This window comes from Panthera onca, chromosome C1 (genome assembly GCF_046562875.1).
Source record: "Panthera onca isolate mPanOnc1 chromosome C1, mPanOnc1 haplotype 2, whole genome shotgun sequence".
Taxonomy (NCBI): domain Eukaryota; kingdom Metazoa; phylum Chordata; class Mammalia; order Carnivora; family Felidae; genus Panthera; species Panthera onca.
In genome coordinates, this window is record NC_138346.1 from 9,781,932 (window position 1) to 9,797,773 (window position 15,842).

At 42.7% G+C, this 15,842-nt stretch overlaps 1 protein-coding gene across 18 annotated transcripts in view; it reads left to right on the forward strand.

Annotated features, from left to right (window-relative positions):
- Nucleotides 1-14,631, forward strand: part of TRIP12 (thyroid hormone receptor interactor 12) — a 138,709-nt gene extending 124,078 nt beyond the window's left edge. For all 18 annotated transcript variants that reach the window (XM_060624038.3, XM_060624034.3, XM_060624040.3 and 15 more), the window contains 8 exons: nucleotides 4,223-4,337; nucleotides 4,649-4,803; nucleotides 5,532-5,696; nucleotides 8,911-9,075; nucleotides 10,844-10,957; nucleotides 12,628-12,722; nucleotides 13,243-13,346; nucleotides 14,087-14,631. In XM_060624038.3, the coding sequence (XP_060480021.1) occupies nucleotides 4,223-4,337; nucleotides 4,649-4,803; nucleotides 5,532-5,696; nucleotides 8,911-9,075; nucleotides 10,844-10,957; nucleotides 12,628-12,722; nucleotides 13,243-13,346; nucleotides 14,087-14,283 (1,110 nt within the window). In that variant the 3' untranslated portion in view covers nucleotides 14,284-14,631. The remainder of the gene's footprint in view (nucleotides 1-4,222; nucleotides 4,338-4,648; nucleotides 4,804-5,531; nucleotides 5,697-8,910; nucleotides 9,076-10,843; nucleotides 10,958-12,627; nucleotides 12,723-13,242; nucleotides 13,347-14,086) is intronic.
- The last annotated feature ends 1,211 nt before the right edge of the window (nucleotides 14,632-15,842 follow it).

A 15,842-nucleotide genomic window follows, 5' to 3' on the forward strand; every position in this document is an offset into this window, starting at 1 on the left:
CCTTTCTAATCTTTGTCATTTATTTCTTTTGAGATGCTTTTAAACAGCCAGGACAGTACACCAAATACTTATTTTCTGTGTCTTTTTACTATGAAATACAGAGTTTCTTGGGGATACTTTCCTCCCTCTTTCCCCTGAATATTTTTAAGACAAAACTTCAGAATTTTCAGACTTCTGAAACTCTTAGAGACGTAAAATATCCAAACCTTCTATTACACCAATTATTTCTAATAGCCAGTCTCTCTGCCTCTCGGTTTTCTTATCTATAAAATGTGGGTTATAGCACAATCTCTAATAGTCTACAGTATGACCTGTAGTATGCAAGTAATTTTAAGTATGACTTTGAATTTTCACTCATTTTCTTAAGCATTTTCATCTTCGCCTTAAGGCTTTTGAAAAGATAATTTGAGAGTCTTCGGTCATCAAAATTAAAACTCTAAGTACTTCTGTACTGGGAAGTATACGGCGCCCTAGTGATACAGGTTATAGCAGAGTTCAAAGGATTACAGAGGTCAAAGGATATTACAGTGTAGTTGGGAAGTCCTAGGACAAAGGTGTATGGCTGATGAGTGATATAGGTGTCAAGAGAACGAGGCTTTCACACAAGTACAACTGTCCTGGAAGCCATGAGGACCAGTAGGCCATAGAGTTAGACCTTCATGGAAGAGAGTGGGAGCATTAAGGGACCAAAAAATACTGTGGCTTGAGCAAAGGATTGGGCTTGGTGGTGTGGTAAGCAGCAGAAGTGAGTACCGGCTCCAGAAGTGATGGGGTAAGGGGACACTGGGGCAAGGCCTTGCATGCTGGGATAAGAAATTGGGATCGAGTTTTGATTCCAAGGCGATTGGGCCACTTGCTCAGAGGATACAGGATTTAGATGTTTACATGCCCACGTTTCTTCTTCATAAAACTGCAAGACCTCTGCTCCAGCTCTGACTTCTTTTACCGAATTTATTTTCACATGCTTTCTAGTTTTTTACTCCACCATACTGTTTTCTTGCCAGGAATGTCTTTCCTTTCCTCTCTCATCCTTTGTGCCTCTCTTCAGATTGCATCTTACATGGAACCTAAACAAGTTCAGAGTAGCATCACATTGATCTGAGGATCATCAAGAATGAATGACTGATGCAGAAATCATGAGCTTATAATCTTCATGGATGGTCCTACCTACTGACGCTGGAAAAGATTCCAGGAGCTGACTGCAGTGGGGAACAGGGGTTGGGAGGAGTACTGTCTTTTTAGATACAAAGGGTGTCAGGTCATAAATCCTGTTCAGCTATACAAGTCTGCAGGTGACCTTTCGGAAGACTTCAGAGTAGCTCCAGAAGAATCCTAATTCACAGTGTCAAATCAAAATGGGCCGTAGCTTGAACAAGGATGCTTGGTGAGCCAGGGAAGAACCAAACCCGTCTCTGGGCTCAGAGAGTCTTCAAGCCTCAGGATTCGCTGGGGCTACAAATGACCAGCCTCTGGGGCGGTGAAGCGTTAGGAACATGGACTGTGGAGCCTGGTGCCAGCACTGACTGACCGTGACGTTGGGCACGTTATGTAAACTCCGTGGTGATGCCTCAACAAGTGTGTAAGAAATGGACCTTTTTCATCATGTTAGAATGACTAAATGAGCTAAGGTGTGAAAAAAGAACAGAACAGTGGCACATGGTAATTGCTGGTACATAAGGGTTAGCTTTTGAAAGAAAAAGACTCGCAGCGCTTCAAGTAAGACAAGTTGTCAGAACTTGGTCTTCTCTGTTTTTATTTCTAAAGCTTTATGCTTTTCTTTCCTTTAAAGACAAATGAAGCAAAAGCAAACTCCCTACCTTTTTACTGGAGTGGCTGAGTAGAACAAAGATGCCTGGAAAGATCAGGTTGCGAACAGCAGCCCTGTTGGCCAGCGCAGGGCTTGGGAAGAATTGCCAGAGCTGCTTTTTCTTTCTTTCTTTTTTAATGTTTTTATTTATTTTTGAGAGAGAGAGAGACAGAGCACGAGTGGGGTAGGAGCAGAAAGAGCTGGAGACACAGAATCCGAAGCAGGCTCCAGGCTCTGGGCTGTCAGCACAGAGCCGGATGTGGGGCTCGAACTCACAAAGAGCGAGATCATGACCTGAGCCAAAGTCCAAGGCCCAACCAACTGAGCCACCCGGGCGCCCCATGCCAGAGCAGCTTCGACCTGTTCCTTCCACCCTCACGGAGATTTGCTGTGGTGACGGGTTTATAGTGATACCCAGGGCATTTAATATTTTAAGTCTGTTTTGCCTTTAGAAAGAACAGTATTATTTGGATGAAGGAATTTGATCTGATTTGTGATTTCTCTTTCGCCTAGGATAATTACGCTAAAGGGAGAAAAAGTTAAGCAGCTCTAAACTGCCCTCTGGTGGATATCAGATGTTACTGCAGTTTTTTCTTTTCTCTGCTTCTCTTTTTTCCCCTTCTTCCTCTCCTCCACTACCCAGTATTCAGTGAAGAACAAAACATACAAAATTCCTACCATCTCAGAACTTTGTGCAGTTTGGGAAGGCCAGTACGCACTTCCTTACTACATATTATTATGTAATAATTATTATTATGTTAATAATATTATTAACATATGTATATGTTAGGCCGCGTGATGAAGAAAAATCTAAATGAGATGGATCACGATGGGGAAGGGAGAGGGTGGCCCAAGAGGACCTTTGAGCACAGGTGAGCCATTACCATTTAGGGAAGGGTGTGTCTAGCAAAAGAACTGAGAAGCAAAAGCCCTGACACGGAGACCTGGCCTGTCGCAGAATGACTGGCTGGAGGTCGGAGTCCAGCTGTAGGAGGGGTCACGGAGGACCTGCGTGGAAGAACTCGAGCTTTTGCTTTTGCGAGAGACGGAGGCCTCTGTCAGCGCTGTGAGCCTAGAACAGGAGACGCCAAGCTGGCCGGTGCAGAGACCCTGGAGGAGGGCTGGCAGTAGCCCAGATGAGGGGCGATGGCGGTGGCCGGTTTAGAATATATTGTGAGGGTGGGGCTTACAGTGTTCAACGATGGGTTGGAATGTGGCGAGTGAAGAAGAGAAGAGCCAAGGTTTTTTGGAGTCTGGGGTGAACGCAGATGCCATTTACTGCCGTAGAGGAAAACTGACGAAGGGATGGAAGTGGATCCCCAAGGTGCCACCGCATCCAGCCTGGTAGATCACTGTTGGCAAAGTTAGAGTCAAACATTTGGTGGATTGCATCTTATCGCTTGAACTAGTATAGGCACTTTTTAAAAGTAACTTTGGTAATAAAATGAGGCCAATTATTTACTATGATCTATAAGGGAACTCTCGTTTTTTTCACCAGGACTGTGGATGCAGCATATAAACTATGATACTAACTTGTCATTAGCCGAATATCTGATTTATGGTCTGAGCTGGCAGGACCTTGAAACGTGAAGGAATAACGAGACTGTGAACATGGACACAGGATATGTCTCACAGAGGAGGGGTTTCCATTCGAGGCTGTGCAGTCACCTTGGAGCTGGGCCAGGCTCTAAATCAGACCTGTCAGTTGAGAGTCTTCAGGACATGCTCCCCATCCCGTGCACATACTGATAAAGCTCTCCAGAGTTGCTAGTGCACCGTGAGGCTCCGAAGCTGAGTTAGCCGTGTGGGTGCTGGCGTGGGTTCTGGCCTTCCCTTATTCTTGTTTTATTCAACGAACCTCTGTTAAATGACTGGTGTGTGCCCAGGCACCACTGAAGGTACAAAGGTGAATTAGAGTTGTCCTCGAGTGAGAAATGTGAGCCCGTAACAAAATTGCGGTGCTATGATGTGATAAGCACTTAAGTAGCTGAACTAGAAGTCCTAAAAAAAGGGGTGGGGGGTAGAGTAACTGGGCAGAAAAGGAGGCTTCTCCTGAGGAGATGACATTTGAACTGGTTTCAGGCTAACAGCTCACCCACGAGAGCTCCGGAAAGAGATTCGTACTCAGACAAAGCCATCTTATTCCCCAGGGACAGGACAGCTGCAGTGGCGCTGTTACCGGTGTAGGAGCCGGACCCTTGCAGTGACAGTGTTAGGTCCTGGGGAGAAAGAGGAAATACAGGGCTGCTGGTTCTTGTTCTGGCCGACCAAGACGGAAGGAAGACAGGATGGTCTGGGCAATAACATGACCAAAAAATGGTTGCTGTTAGCATCTGCGTTGCAGAAAGGTTGGCTGGTCTAAAAGGCAGCGTCAGATCTGAAGTTTGAAATCGTTCTATTTTTGTTCTCCTGTAGGTTGGTACCGGTCTTGGGCCTACACTGGAGTTTTATGCACTTGTATCTCAGGAACTACAGAGAGCCGACTTGGGTCTCTGGAGAGGTGAAGAAGTGACTCTCAGCAATCCAAAAGGTACCATCAATTTGTGATTCTCTGTGGGTTTTCCACATCAGGTAAAAGGGCCATTACAGTTCATTAAATATATTTAGCTTCTAGTAAACTCAACATGCTCTCCGACCTCAATCCCTTTTACCTTTTAGCCTTTGTTTTCTCTGTTATCAAATAAGAGAGCCTTCCGGCTCTAGAGGTCTTCATTCTGTGATCTGCCTTCTGATTTTGAGAATACTGAATTTCTTAAGTGTTAGTAGTTAACCAGGTTTTGTCTTATTTTGTTTTGTTCTGGGAAATCGCATCTAAAGTTTCGTGACTTGCTCATTTTATAGGAAGCCAAGAAGGGACCAAGTACATTCAAAACCTCCAGGGCCTGTTTGCGCTTCCCTTTGGTAGGACGGCTAAGCCCGCTCATATCGCAAAGGTTAAGATGAAGTTTCGCTTCTTAGGCAAATTAATGGCCAAGGCGATCATGGATTTCAGATTGGTAAGTTTAGGATTATTCGCTTGTTGACGGTTTTGTTTTGTACCTGTACTATGAAAGTATCTTAATCCCCTGCACTTAATGCTGTATTTTATTTTTTATTTTTATTTTTGAATTTTTTTAAATGTTTTTATTTATTTGGAGTGAGAGAAAGAGTGTATGCATGCATGCAAGCAGGGGCGGGGGCAGAGAGAGGAGAGAGAAGAGCCCATTGCAGGACTCGAACTCAACAACCATGAGATCATGACCTGAGCTGAAATCAAGAGTCAGATGCTTTAGCCAACTGAGCCGCCCAGGTGCCCTGAGTTATTTTAGAAGTTACATTTTTTCACTTTTAATTAGTTGGTCCTTTTAACTTCTTTTTCTTCCAAATGTGCAGTAATACAGACTTCAGTGGAATTTAGTTTACACCACCCCAAATAGAGTAAGATTCCTATAAACATCTCTTAGTTTGAGGCTCTTATGGAGAATATATGTGTCCATCACCTTTTCAGCGTCAGTTTTTTTAAATAGGATTCTTCAGTGTACTAAGTTTTTCACAATATCAGGGCCCCAAATTGGGTTTAAATGGGAACAGTTGTGTGTAATGAGAGAAACCATTCCAAAATGTGGGGGTTTTGGGGGAGTACTACTCAACCTTTATAAATGATCTCTTAAAGTGTCAGTTATAAAATTGAGGCAATTCTAGAAGCTTAGCATGACTGTTTTATTTTGTGTATATTCCCTTTCAGGTGGACCTTCCCCTTGGCTTACCCTTTTATAAGTGGATGCTACGGCAAGAAACTTCACTGACATCGCATGATTTGTTTGACATTGACCCGGTTGTAGCCAGATCCGTGTATCACCTAGAAGACATTGTCAGACAGAAGAAAAGACTTGAACAAGATAAATCCCAGGTGAGCCTAGAAGATAAGAAGGCGGTCAAGTGGATCACTTTCTTACCGTTGCGAGATGAGGTCTTTGTTACGTGCTTTATATTTGATCCAGTTGTTATTTTATATTAATGTCGTATTTTAGAAGAGTTCTAATTTTTTTATTAGAATAACTGAAAAGACTTCACAGTGGGTAAGATGACCTATAATAACAGCAGGTGATAAATAAACAGCTTGATTAACAAATAGGATACAGTCCTGACTTGAAGCCATAGGGCTCTTGTTTGTTAAATTTAGATGGGCATTACGTACCTGGACAGGTAGTGTTATCATACTGAATTATCTTTTTTTCTTTTTTTCTTTTAGTTTTTATTTATTTGTTTTGAGAGCGAGCGAATGCAAGTGGGGTGGGGGAGCATAGAGTGAGGGGGAGAGAGAGAATCCCAAGCAGGCTCTGTACGCTCAGCGCACAGAGCTTGATATGTGGTCCTAGATCTCACAAAACCGTGATAACGTGATCTGAGCTGAAATCGAGAGTCAACTGACTAAGCCACCCAGGCCCCCCTGAATTCTTTTAGTAAGCATTTGAATCAATAAAAACTATGCTTAGGATAGATTGTTTTTCTGGAAAGAACAGTCCACCTGTTTTTAGAAAGATCTCAGGAAAATAGTTTTAAAGGTCATGGTAGGTGTTCTCTATTTCTCAGGAACACCTGTTGAGGTTTCGCTATTAGAAGGTGTAATTTTTCATTTTATATCATGAATGTGTATTCTTTATATATTGATAACAGATTAAAGATTATTTACCCAGTCTGAGATTACTAGCAGTTCTGCGTCAGACATTAGAAGAAGACAAAAAAGTGGCACGGACTCAAATAGCTATGTCTGGGCATGTAACATGGCCCGATTTTAAAGCAGCTCCCATTTTATAAATTATGTAAAGTAAGAATAGGGGAGATTCTGTAGGGAAGTGTCACATCTCCCGATAAGCTGGAGAAGGGCTTACTGTGGACAGATGGGTTTTAGAATGCCTTGTTATCAGAGAAGAAAATGATTTGTAAGGGAAATAATTTGATCTCCCTTATTAATTGGTGACTTGAGGAAAAAATGTTTTATGAAGAGAAATTGGCATTTAAAAGAGGCCATGTAAGATTTGTTGTCTTAAGATTTTCTAGAATCCGTTAGATTTACGCTTACCAACTTGATAAATTTTAATAACTAATACGGTCATCTTTAGGATTATCTCTTAGGTAAATAATGAGGGGGAAATGAAGGAAGGAAAGAAAGTAAAACTCATGGCACTGTTCCAAGTGCCTTATGTCTATTCATTTCATCCACAACACCCCTGGGAGATGTAGGTCTTTCTGATATTCCTGCCTTACACACAGGAAACCCAGGGCAGACCAGCTGAGTAACCTGCCAAGGTCACATACCTAGAAGTGGGGGCAGGGCTGAGAGTTCACACCCGGGCTGTTTGCTCTGGAACCTTCACTGTTACACATTTTGCAATATGCCACCCAGTTTTCTTCCTCATATCTTTTGAGATTTGTTCTTCTGATCTTTGTTTTTGATGTTGCCACTTTAAAAGTATAAAATGCACAGCACAGAAACCAGATTCCAGAAACCGATGTACCATGTTAACCGACTTTCACCCAGCACGTGAGGAATGGCGAGGGTTCCAAACCCTCCCCTCATCGTTTATAAAGTACACGGATGGAGCAAACTCGGTAGTTTAAATTCTCAAAAGATACATGGGAAATGGGCTAAAGCTTATTAGCCTTCGATTTAACGTAAGATCTGATAAAACGAATAGTGAATTTCTTTTAAGCATCTCGCGGACACTGTATATTCTAGATTCCTCTCAATGATAGCGATTTTTTTTTATTTTGAGAGAGAGTGAGAGTGAACAGGGAAGAGGCAGAGAGGGAGAGAGAGAGTCCCGAGCAGGCTCCGCGCTGTCCAAGCAGAGCCCAACGTGGGGCACGAACTGTGAGATCATGACCTGAGCTGAGGTGAAGAGTCGGCTGCTTCACCGACTGAGTCACCCAGGTGTCTCAATGATGGCAGTGAAAGGTCTTCATTCAGGTGCCCTCAAATGTGCGCCTGAGGCCGAGGAAAGACGTAAACACAGGCTTTTACAGGCGAGGACAGACGGCCATAGTCCCCAGGCACATTATACCTCAGTCTTCGTGCTGTTACCCCTCCTGCGTTCTGAATCATGTGGAATCCTAGGCAGCTTTTATTTCCCTTTTTAAAAATGACTAATTTTAAAAATGCCTGGGTGGCTTCATCAGTGTGCACACACACTCTCTCTCAAAATAAATAAACAAATATATATATTTTTTAATTAAAGAATGATTAAGTTTAAATGAGAACTTCTAAAAATGACTGTAAACCAGAACTTCCTAGCTTTTTTTAGTTTCAATGACTAATTTCTTGTACCTAGACTCTTTGGCTGCTAGGAATTTCATACGTATGGGTATCCCCAGTTTGGAAAGTCACTTGGCCCCTTCCTCCTATACTGAACACCTTTATTTTCAGATAGTATTTGCAGTTCTGCATGTTGGTCTTTGATTTCTAATCTAAAGAAATTTTACGTAAGCCTTTCGTATTCTTAAGCATTTAAGAAGGTGAATAATACAAATTGCTTTTTAATATTTGTCTTTAGAGTAGGGCTTGAGGGCTTTGTTGGAACTTTTCTTCATTGTGGATACAGATCTGTTCCTCTAGTCCTGAAGTGATTGAATGAGGAATCCCCAGGGTATTCCTTAGACTTGAGCTTTGCAGCAGGAAGAATGTTAATTATAACCATTAGTAGATAGTACATTATTTGTATTTACAGTTTCCTAACTATTGCTTGGTATTTGGGGGGTGTGTGTGTAGGATTAAGATAGAATTGAGAAGAAGTTTGGCCCTATTAGCTACTCTTAAATTAACCATCATGTAAACTATCAGGACTTTCTGTGAAAGGTGATTTGAAATTCAGTCAGATTGAGTAGCAGACCTCTCATCTTGAAGGAACACTTAAGTGATCTGGTTTTTCCCCCATATAAAAATAGTTGGATTCTAAAGTGCTTATTTCCTTCGTGATCTGTGTCATGTGTAAATTATGACAATAAAAGAAGTATTCTAAGAGCTGAAGGAACCCATAAAATTTATTAGCATATCTTTTGTTTTATAAACACAGACATACAAGCAACTGAATTACTGTGCTTGATCTCCCATCCCCCTTGTTTAGACCAAAGAGAGTCTACAATATGCATTAGAAACCCTGACTATGAACGGCTGCTCAGTTGAAGATCTAGGATTGGATTTCACTCTGCCAGGATTTCCCAACATCGAACTGAAGAAAGGAGGAAAGGATATACCAGTCACTATCCACAATTTAGAAGAATATTTAAGAGTACGTAATCGTGGCACCCTTTGGGGAAAAGGCCAGCGTGGTGGGCGACACAGGACTTCTGTGGACACTGTTCTGGGGGAAGGGGGAAGCACCTGTCCCGGGAGCCTGCCTCCCCTGCCTGAGACCCTCGACACCCAAGATCACTGCACAATATCCGCTTTTTCAGGCCCTCATTTCTGTCTGCACTTGACAAAATGTGTCAGATATTTCATGAAGCCTTATATATGACCTTGAATTTTCTGTCTTGAAGTTTGAACACTACTAAACTCTCATTGTCTTCGTTTAAAACAAATCAGTGAAAAGGAGCCATCACTTGTGTTCTCATTAAACTGCATTCTGTCAAGGCAAAACTAGACATTATTCTTCACACACACACAAACACGTTTTTATGGGTGTAATGAGGACTTTCAGATAATCTGTAGCCCTTGACTATATTTGTTAAATTAAGGGAAAACAATTTTGTATTAAAAAGAAATTGTATTTTAAGTTCCATGCTATGTAGGTCTTTACTGCTGCTTTTTGAAAAGTTTCTTTTGGTTTATTTCTGACCCTGAGTGGAAAGAGCATTGGGTTCAAGATAGAAAATCACCTATACCCAGACTTGGGTTTTCTGCCACCACCAGTGGGATTTTATTTAAAAAAAAAAAAAAAAATATATATATATATTTATTTATTTTTGATAGAGAGCACGAGCGGGGGAGGGGCAGAGAGAGAGGGAGACACAGAATCCAAAGCAGGCTCCAGGCTCTGAGCTGTCAGCACAGAGCCCGACGTGGGGCTCGAACTCCCAAACCGCGAGATCATGACCTGAGCTGAAGTCGGACCCTTAACCAACTGAGCCACCCAGGTGCCCATACAGTGGGATTTTAGATAGAACCTCTGAAAAATGGCTCTGGTTTCTTCGTCTGTTAGAGAAAGAGTAGATAGCCAAGGTCTTCAGATATCTTTTGGCATACCCAACTATTCTGTGACTGTTAAACACATTCTTTAATATTCACAGGACTATCTGATCAAACTTACCTGCTGCTTTTCCTAACTTTGAGAAAGCTAACCTTTCAGCTTACTTGTAAATGATGAGTTAATGTCCAGATTAAAGTTCTCTGAAAAGAATTTGTGATGATGCTTGTATTTTTCTGTTAGCAAAATGCTGTTGTTTTTATTTTTATCTGAGTATGTCCTGTATTTCTTGAACCCAATGGGTTAGCTGGAGTCATTGATGACTAGATATCATTGAACCAATAACAGATGCTTTCTGTTCCTTTTCAATTTCACATGACTGCATTTCCAGAGTTTGCCTTTTTCTAAGCGAAGGTCCACTTCAGAAGCATTGGTTCTAAGAACTTAATCAGGATTTGGATAGAAAAATTTCACGTTAAAAATTCAGAACACTTAACAGTTGGTTATTATGCATCTTGACACATTATCTTTAATTCTTAATAACATTTTATTCTCTTGAGAAACTTTCATCTGCTTCTCATCTAGTAAGGTACCGTTCTGTGCCATCAGGGTTTTATGTAAATGAATTTTTAAAACACACTAAACATAAATGCTCATCGTAATTGTTTTTACATTTTCTTGCTGGCCAGGCCCCGAGTTAGAAGTTGACCTGAGAGATCTTTTATGTGGTTTTCTGAGAGATGTTTTAGAGACTTAATTTGTGTGGGGTTTTCTGTTGTTGTTGTTGCTGTTGTATTTAAAGTGATCAGGATTGGGTAGGAAAGAGCTATGAAATCTTGTCACGGTTTTTAAAAGACCTCTCTTTTTACAGCTGGTTATATTCTGGGCACTCAATGAAGGCGTTTCTAGGCAATTCGATTCCTTCAGAGATGGATTTGAATCTGTCTTCCCACTCAGTCATCTCCAGTACTTCTACCCGGAAGAAGTGAGTAGCTTGTGTCTGAAGAAATTGCCCATTGCTCACTGTGTACCTGTAGCAATCGTAGCACGCTGTCTCTGTGCCATCTAGCCGAAGAGGATTGCAAACGAGAAAACTGGGGGGCGAGGTGGGTTTGTGAGCCGAGGGGTGGATGTTTGGTAAAGGTAGAAGATCATTTCTGAGCAAAGAAGAGTATCAAATACCATATATATATATATATATATATATATATATATATATATATATATATCTCATAAACATAACATTTTATATTGTATAAATATTAAATATAGTTGAAGTATTGGAGTGGGGTCTGTGTGTGAGATTGGGTAAGCCCCGCCTCATCGTCAGTCACCTGACCCTGGATGCCGGCCAGTGGAGAATGGGATGTGCGTCTTTGCGGTCGCTGAGGAGAGTGCACTTTTTTTTTTTTTTTAACCTAAACTTCCTGGATTAGGTGAGACACTGTTTTATGATTGGAGTCCGTTCTTGGAGTTTTAAGGAAGCGTTGCAAGTACCGTTAAGAGTGGGGAAAAATGAGTGTGCAGTTTTCCAGCCATCTTAAGTGCAACAAGAATCTGGAACGCTGCTCTCGAGTGGTGAGATGGCACAGAAAGGGTCTGCGAGGTGTGGGGTTTCTCCAGTGTGGGATCCTTTTTGTTTAGTATTTGAATGATAACTTTACACATCTATTACTGGCCGAACCCGGATACCTTTGAATGACTTCGACGTAGCATTTTAATCTCAGTTATGATTTTTACGTCCGCTCTGATTCTCCGCTCACGGGAGCATGTGGTGTAGCGGACACTTTGAGGCACTGGGTGTCACGTGGAATTGAAAGCAGCAAGTGTTGCTCCTGGAATTGAATTCTGGTCCTTCCTGCTCCACCGTATGACCTTGTCTAGGCTGTTGTGTCTGATCTGACTGCCTCGTCCATAAAATTGGGATAACCTCTGTCTTACTGAACGGGACACCTAGAGTACCTGCCAGTGAGTGACGCGTAGTAGGTATTAAATTTTCTCAAAGCACGTAGTCCTGCAGGTGGGCAGGTCACCAGAGGAAAGATGGCTTAATGTGAAACTGGTGTTAGAATTTCCAAGGAGACGCAAGCACTCTTGCCTTCTCCTGTTCCCCCTGGAACGGCTTGCTTGCCTGGTCCCTGTGCAGCCCCAGCCGACCATCTGGCAGCCATCTGCCTCTGTACAAAGTGAGGAAGCTGCCCGTTGGCTGGGCCTCAGTTCAGCTTTCTCCCACTTCTCTCTCCAGCTCACTAGTCTGTGTCTTGGCTTCTGGCATTTCTAGAAAACAGGATTTATGAAATCTCCCTGGCGAGATGTAGGTTATGGAGTTAAAGCCCGTAAAGACACGAGAGGCGTTAGGAAAGCTTAAACAAAGGTTTGTCTCAGGTATGTTTTGTTTGCGATTAAAGTCTTCTCTAGAAGCCAGTCCCTGCAGATAGGCAGGGTGCCTTTAAAGGCTGAGTCTGTAACTGTAGTAGAAGAGCACGTTGTCGAAAAAAGAGGTCCCTGCGCAGAACTTTCGGTATTGAAAATGATACTGTGGTACACGGTAGTCCTGTGCTATATTGGCATCTGCAAAACAGCATGTCCTGTGAGTTTTCACTGAGTTATGCAGCCGTGTCCTTAGTAATTTGTTTCTGTTGGGTGACCACGCAGCTGGACCAGCTCCTGTGCGGCAGTAAAGCAGACACTTGGGATGCAAAGACACTGATGGAGTGCTGCAGGCCGGACCACGGTTACACTCACGACAGGTGAGTACCCGGATCTGCTGGGCTTTCGTTTGAGGGTCAAGAATTTGGTGGTGTGTGCGTGCATGCGTGTGTATACGTACGTTATGAACAACAGGGGGGTGCCATTTTTAAATTTGTCTGCCTATTTTAAAGGAGGCTTTCTGATATTTTGGCCTCATTTCTATCAAGACCTTAGGACTCAAAGATTTCTTTTTCGGGTATTTCTGTGTAAGTGAACAGGGAGGAGGAAAGAGAGGAGGATACAGGTCAAACCCGTTACCCGTTTTTGTTTGCGGTAAAATGGAAATATCCGTACACTCCTGACAAGTCTTGTTTGTTACAACGGTAATCGTTCCATTTGAATTCCAGCTGTGACAACAGAAAACTACGTAGGTTTCCGAATGCGTCCTAATGCGAATTCATAGGTAGTCGTATTGAAATTTGGTAGTCTGCAGCTGGCTGTGAGAGTGTGCGGTGCGGTGTGATTGAAAGGTGCACGGTCCCGTGCTGAAATGATTTTGCTGACTTGTTTCTGTTGTAGTCGCGCCGTGAAGTTCCTGTTCGAGATTCTCAGTAGTTTTGATAACGAGCAGCAGAGGTTATTTCTCCAGTTCGTGACCGGTAGCCCGAGACTGCCTGTTGGAGGTGGGTGTGCCCGAGGCGCCTGGCTGCCGCAGTTCTGTGGGGGTGGGGCGGGGAGGGGGGAGGGAGGGAGAGAGAGAGAGGGAGAGACGGACAGAGACTTTGGTACCACCAGCAGGATATTCTGCATTTGACCCCACAGTGCCTTTTCGTTACTCTAGTATCCTAACGTGTCTTGAGTTTTCCATTGGCTTTGCGATATGTGAGAGCTCTCGGCCGGCAGGGAGATTCATAGGGATCATCTTAAACACACTGAAGTAGGATTATTAACGAACACGTAAGGCTACTTTTCTAGGTGAAATTCAGATCCTCCAGCCAGCTGTACCTTACAGACTCTTGGATGAGAAAGCATTGTAAAGTCTACTTTTCTAGGAGTGAGTCAGTCCCAATAGGAGTCAAATTGGTACTCAGTTTTAAAAGCCAAAAAGCAGAAGGAGCTGTTGGCCTCCATATTCTACAGTGGTTTTTTCCAGTAAATAAAGCAGATGTTGGGGTCCGTACACTAAACGTACATCACGTGTGTAGATGTAATTGCCCAGCAAGAAGGAACACCTTGCGTGTGTGGTAACACCGTACAGCCAAGCAGCGTGACGTTTCCTGATGGTAGCAGCACAGAAAGGCTACGTTTGTGATTCCAGACGGATTCTTCTTGTGGCTAAAAAACATCTGGCTCGGAGTTAGCTGTGTGCGGCCTGTTAACTTACTAACTTCCCTTGGTCTTTCTTCCTTCCCCTTCTGCTCAGGCTTCCGGAGTTTGAATCCACCTTTGACAATTGTCCGGAAGACATTCGAATCGACAGAAAACCCGGATGACTTCCTGCCCTCCGTAATGACTTGTGTGAACTATCTTAAGTTGCCGGACTACTCGAGCATTGAGATCATGCGTGAGAAACTGTTGATCGCGGCCAGAGAAGGACAGCAGTCGTTCCATCTTTCCTGATCACAGCGAGAAATGCGGTGTCTGCCTGTTACAGCAAAAGAAAAAAAAAATCATGATTTCTTTTCTAAATGTATCACCTGAGTCAAGGAAACATGTTACGCCTTCTTGTTGTAGGAAAAATGGCTTGCAGATTATACAAGAGACACTTGGTTGATATTCATTAATGGCCCCATGGACTTAAAGTGATCAGGCCCTAAAACGTTGTTGTGATGAGGTTTCTTTAGCAAGTTCTTGTTTAAATTATCATTTATTTGATGAGTGAAGTTTTTAACTTGCTTTGCTGTGTGAAATTTAAAAAAAAAGGGATGTTTTTCAGGCTGAAACAATAAATGTCGCTGTGCAGTTTAATTCTGGGCTGTGTGTGTCCATCTAGCTAAGTCTGCAGTTTTGTTTCCTCCAAAGACCACTCTTGTACATAAGTACAGACACGAAAGCTCACGTGTGTTTGACAAATCCGGTTCGGTAGGTTAGCTCTGTGTGCATCTCCCTCCCCTCTCGTTTCCCTCCCCGGTTCATGTGTTGTCCGCGGTCCACACGGTTTTTTTTGTGTGCGACACTCACGGTTGTCACATCTTCATTAGCCATGGGCTCCCGTTGTTCCGTGTTCTCTCTCAAATTAAGATATAATTTTAAAATTCATTGAACTGAAATATATCGTCAGTGTGATTCAGCCTTTGTAGCTCGGTAGACCTTTCTCATAGCTTAGTTTTAATATAGCTGTAGGGTATGGCTGGCCTTTGCCCAGTGACCCGGTAGGACTGTTTACACGGTGATTCTGGCAACCACAGCAGCTTCTGGAAGGGAGGCCAGGAAAGCCCGCTCACTCTTGTGTAGCTTGAAAAGTCTACGGCTTGGGCTGGCCGGTATTTTCTTATTCCACGACCAGAGCGTTTTGAGTTGATGTAACGTTTTCAACAAAATTAGCAGTTTTCGTTCCCCGTTGGGAGTCCAAGAATGCTTTTTCTCCCTTGTCCTTGTTTTCAAGTTTTTGTTCGTGGTCGTCTTTTTTCCTCTCTCCCCTTCCCCTCCTCCCAGGGCTAACTTGGGACAAACAGTTCAGCCTTTGTCTCGGCACCGATACAAGCACCTGTAAGCAAAGCTCTGTCCAGTTGTTTCATGTGCTGATTTCTCAAATCTGCAATAATCCGTCAGGTTAATGTTTTTACCTGAAAATAAATAAAGTTTGCTTCACCTTTTCGGTTATAGTTCTGTGCTGTATGCATAACTCTCCATTGTGTAGCCGTATTTCAGTGCAAGCAAATCGTCCCATCTCCATGATTCACATCATGGCTGATACCACTAGGGAGAGAATTTGTGACTGCAACTTGAAGAACATAAAATCTGGCAGGAAAATAGGAGGAGTTTCCTTCCTTCCTAAGGTTCATAATTAAGCCTGTTGCATAAACTTGAGAGGATTTCCATAATGTATCTTTTTGAAAATGAGAGATGAGCTAATTTTTTTTTTTTTATTGAACTTTGAGAAATCAATTCTCTTCTGTTCTACAGACTGTTCCAAAGTCTGATTTAATTGGTATAGAAGCCTCTTTGTTTCCCATCCC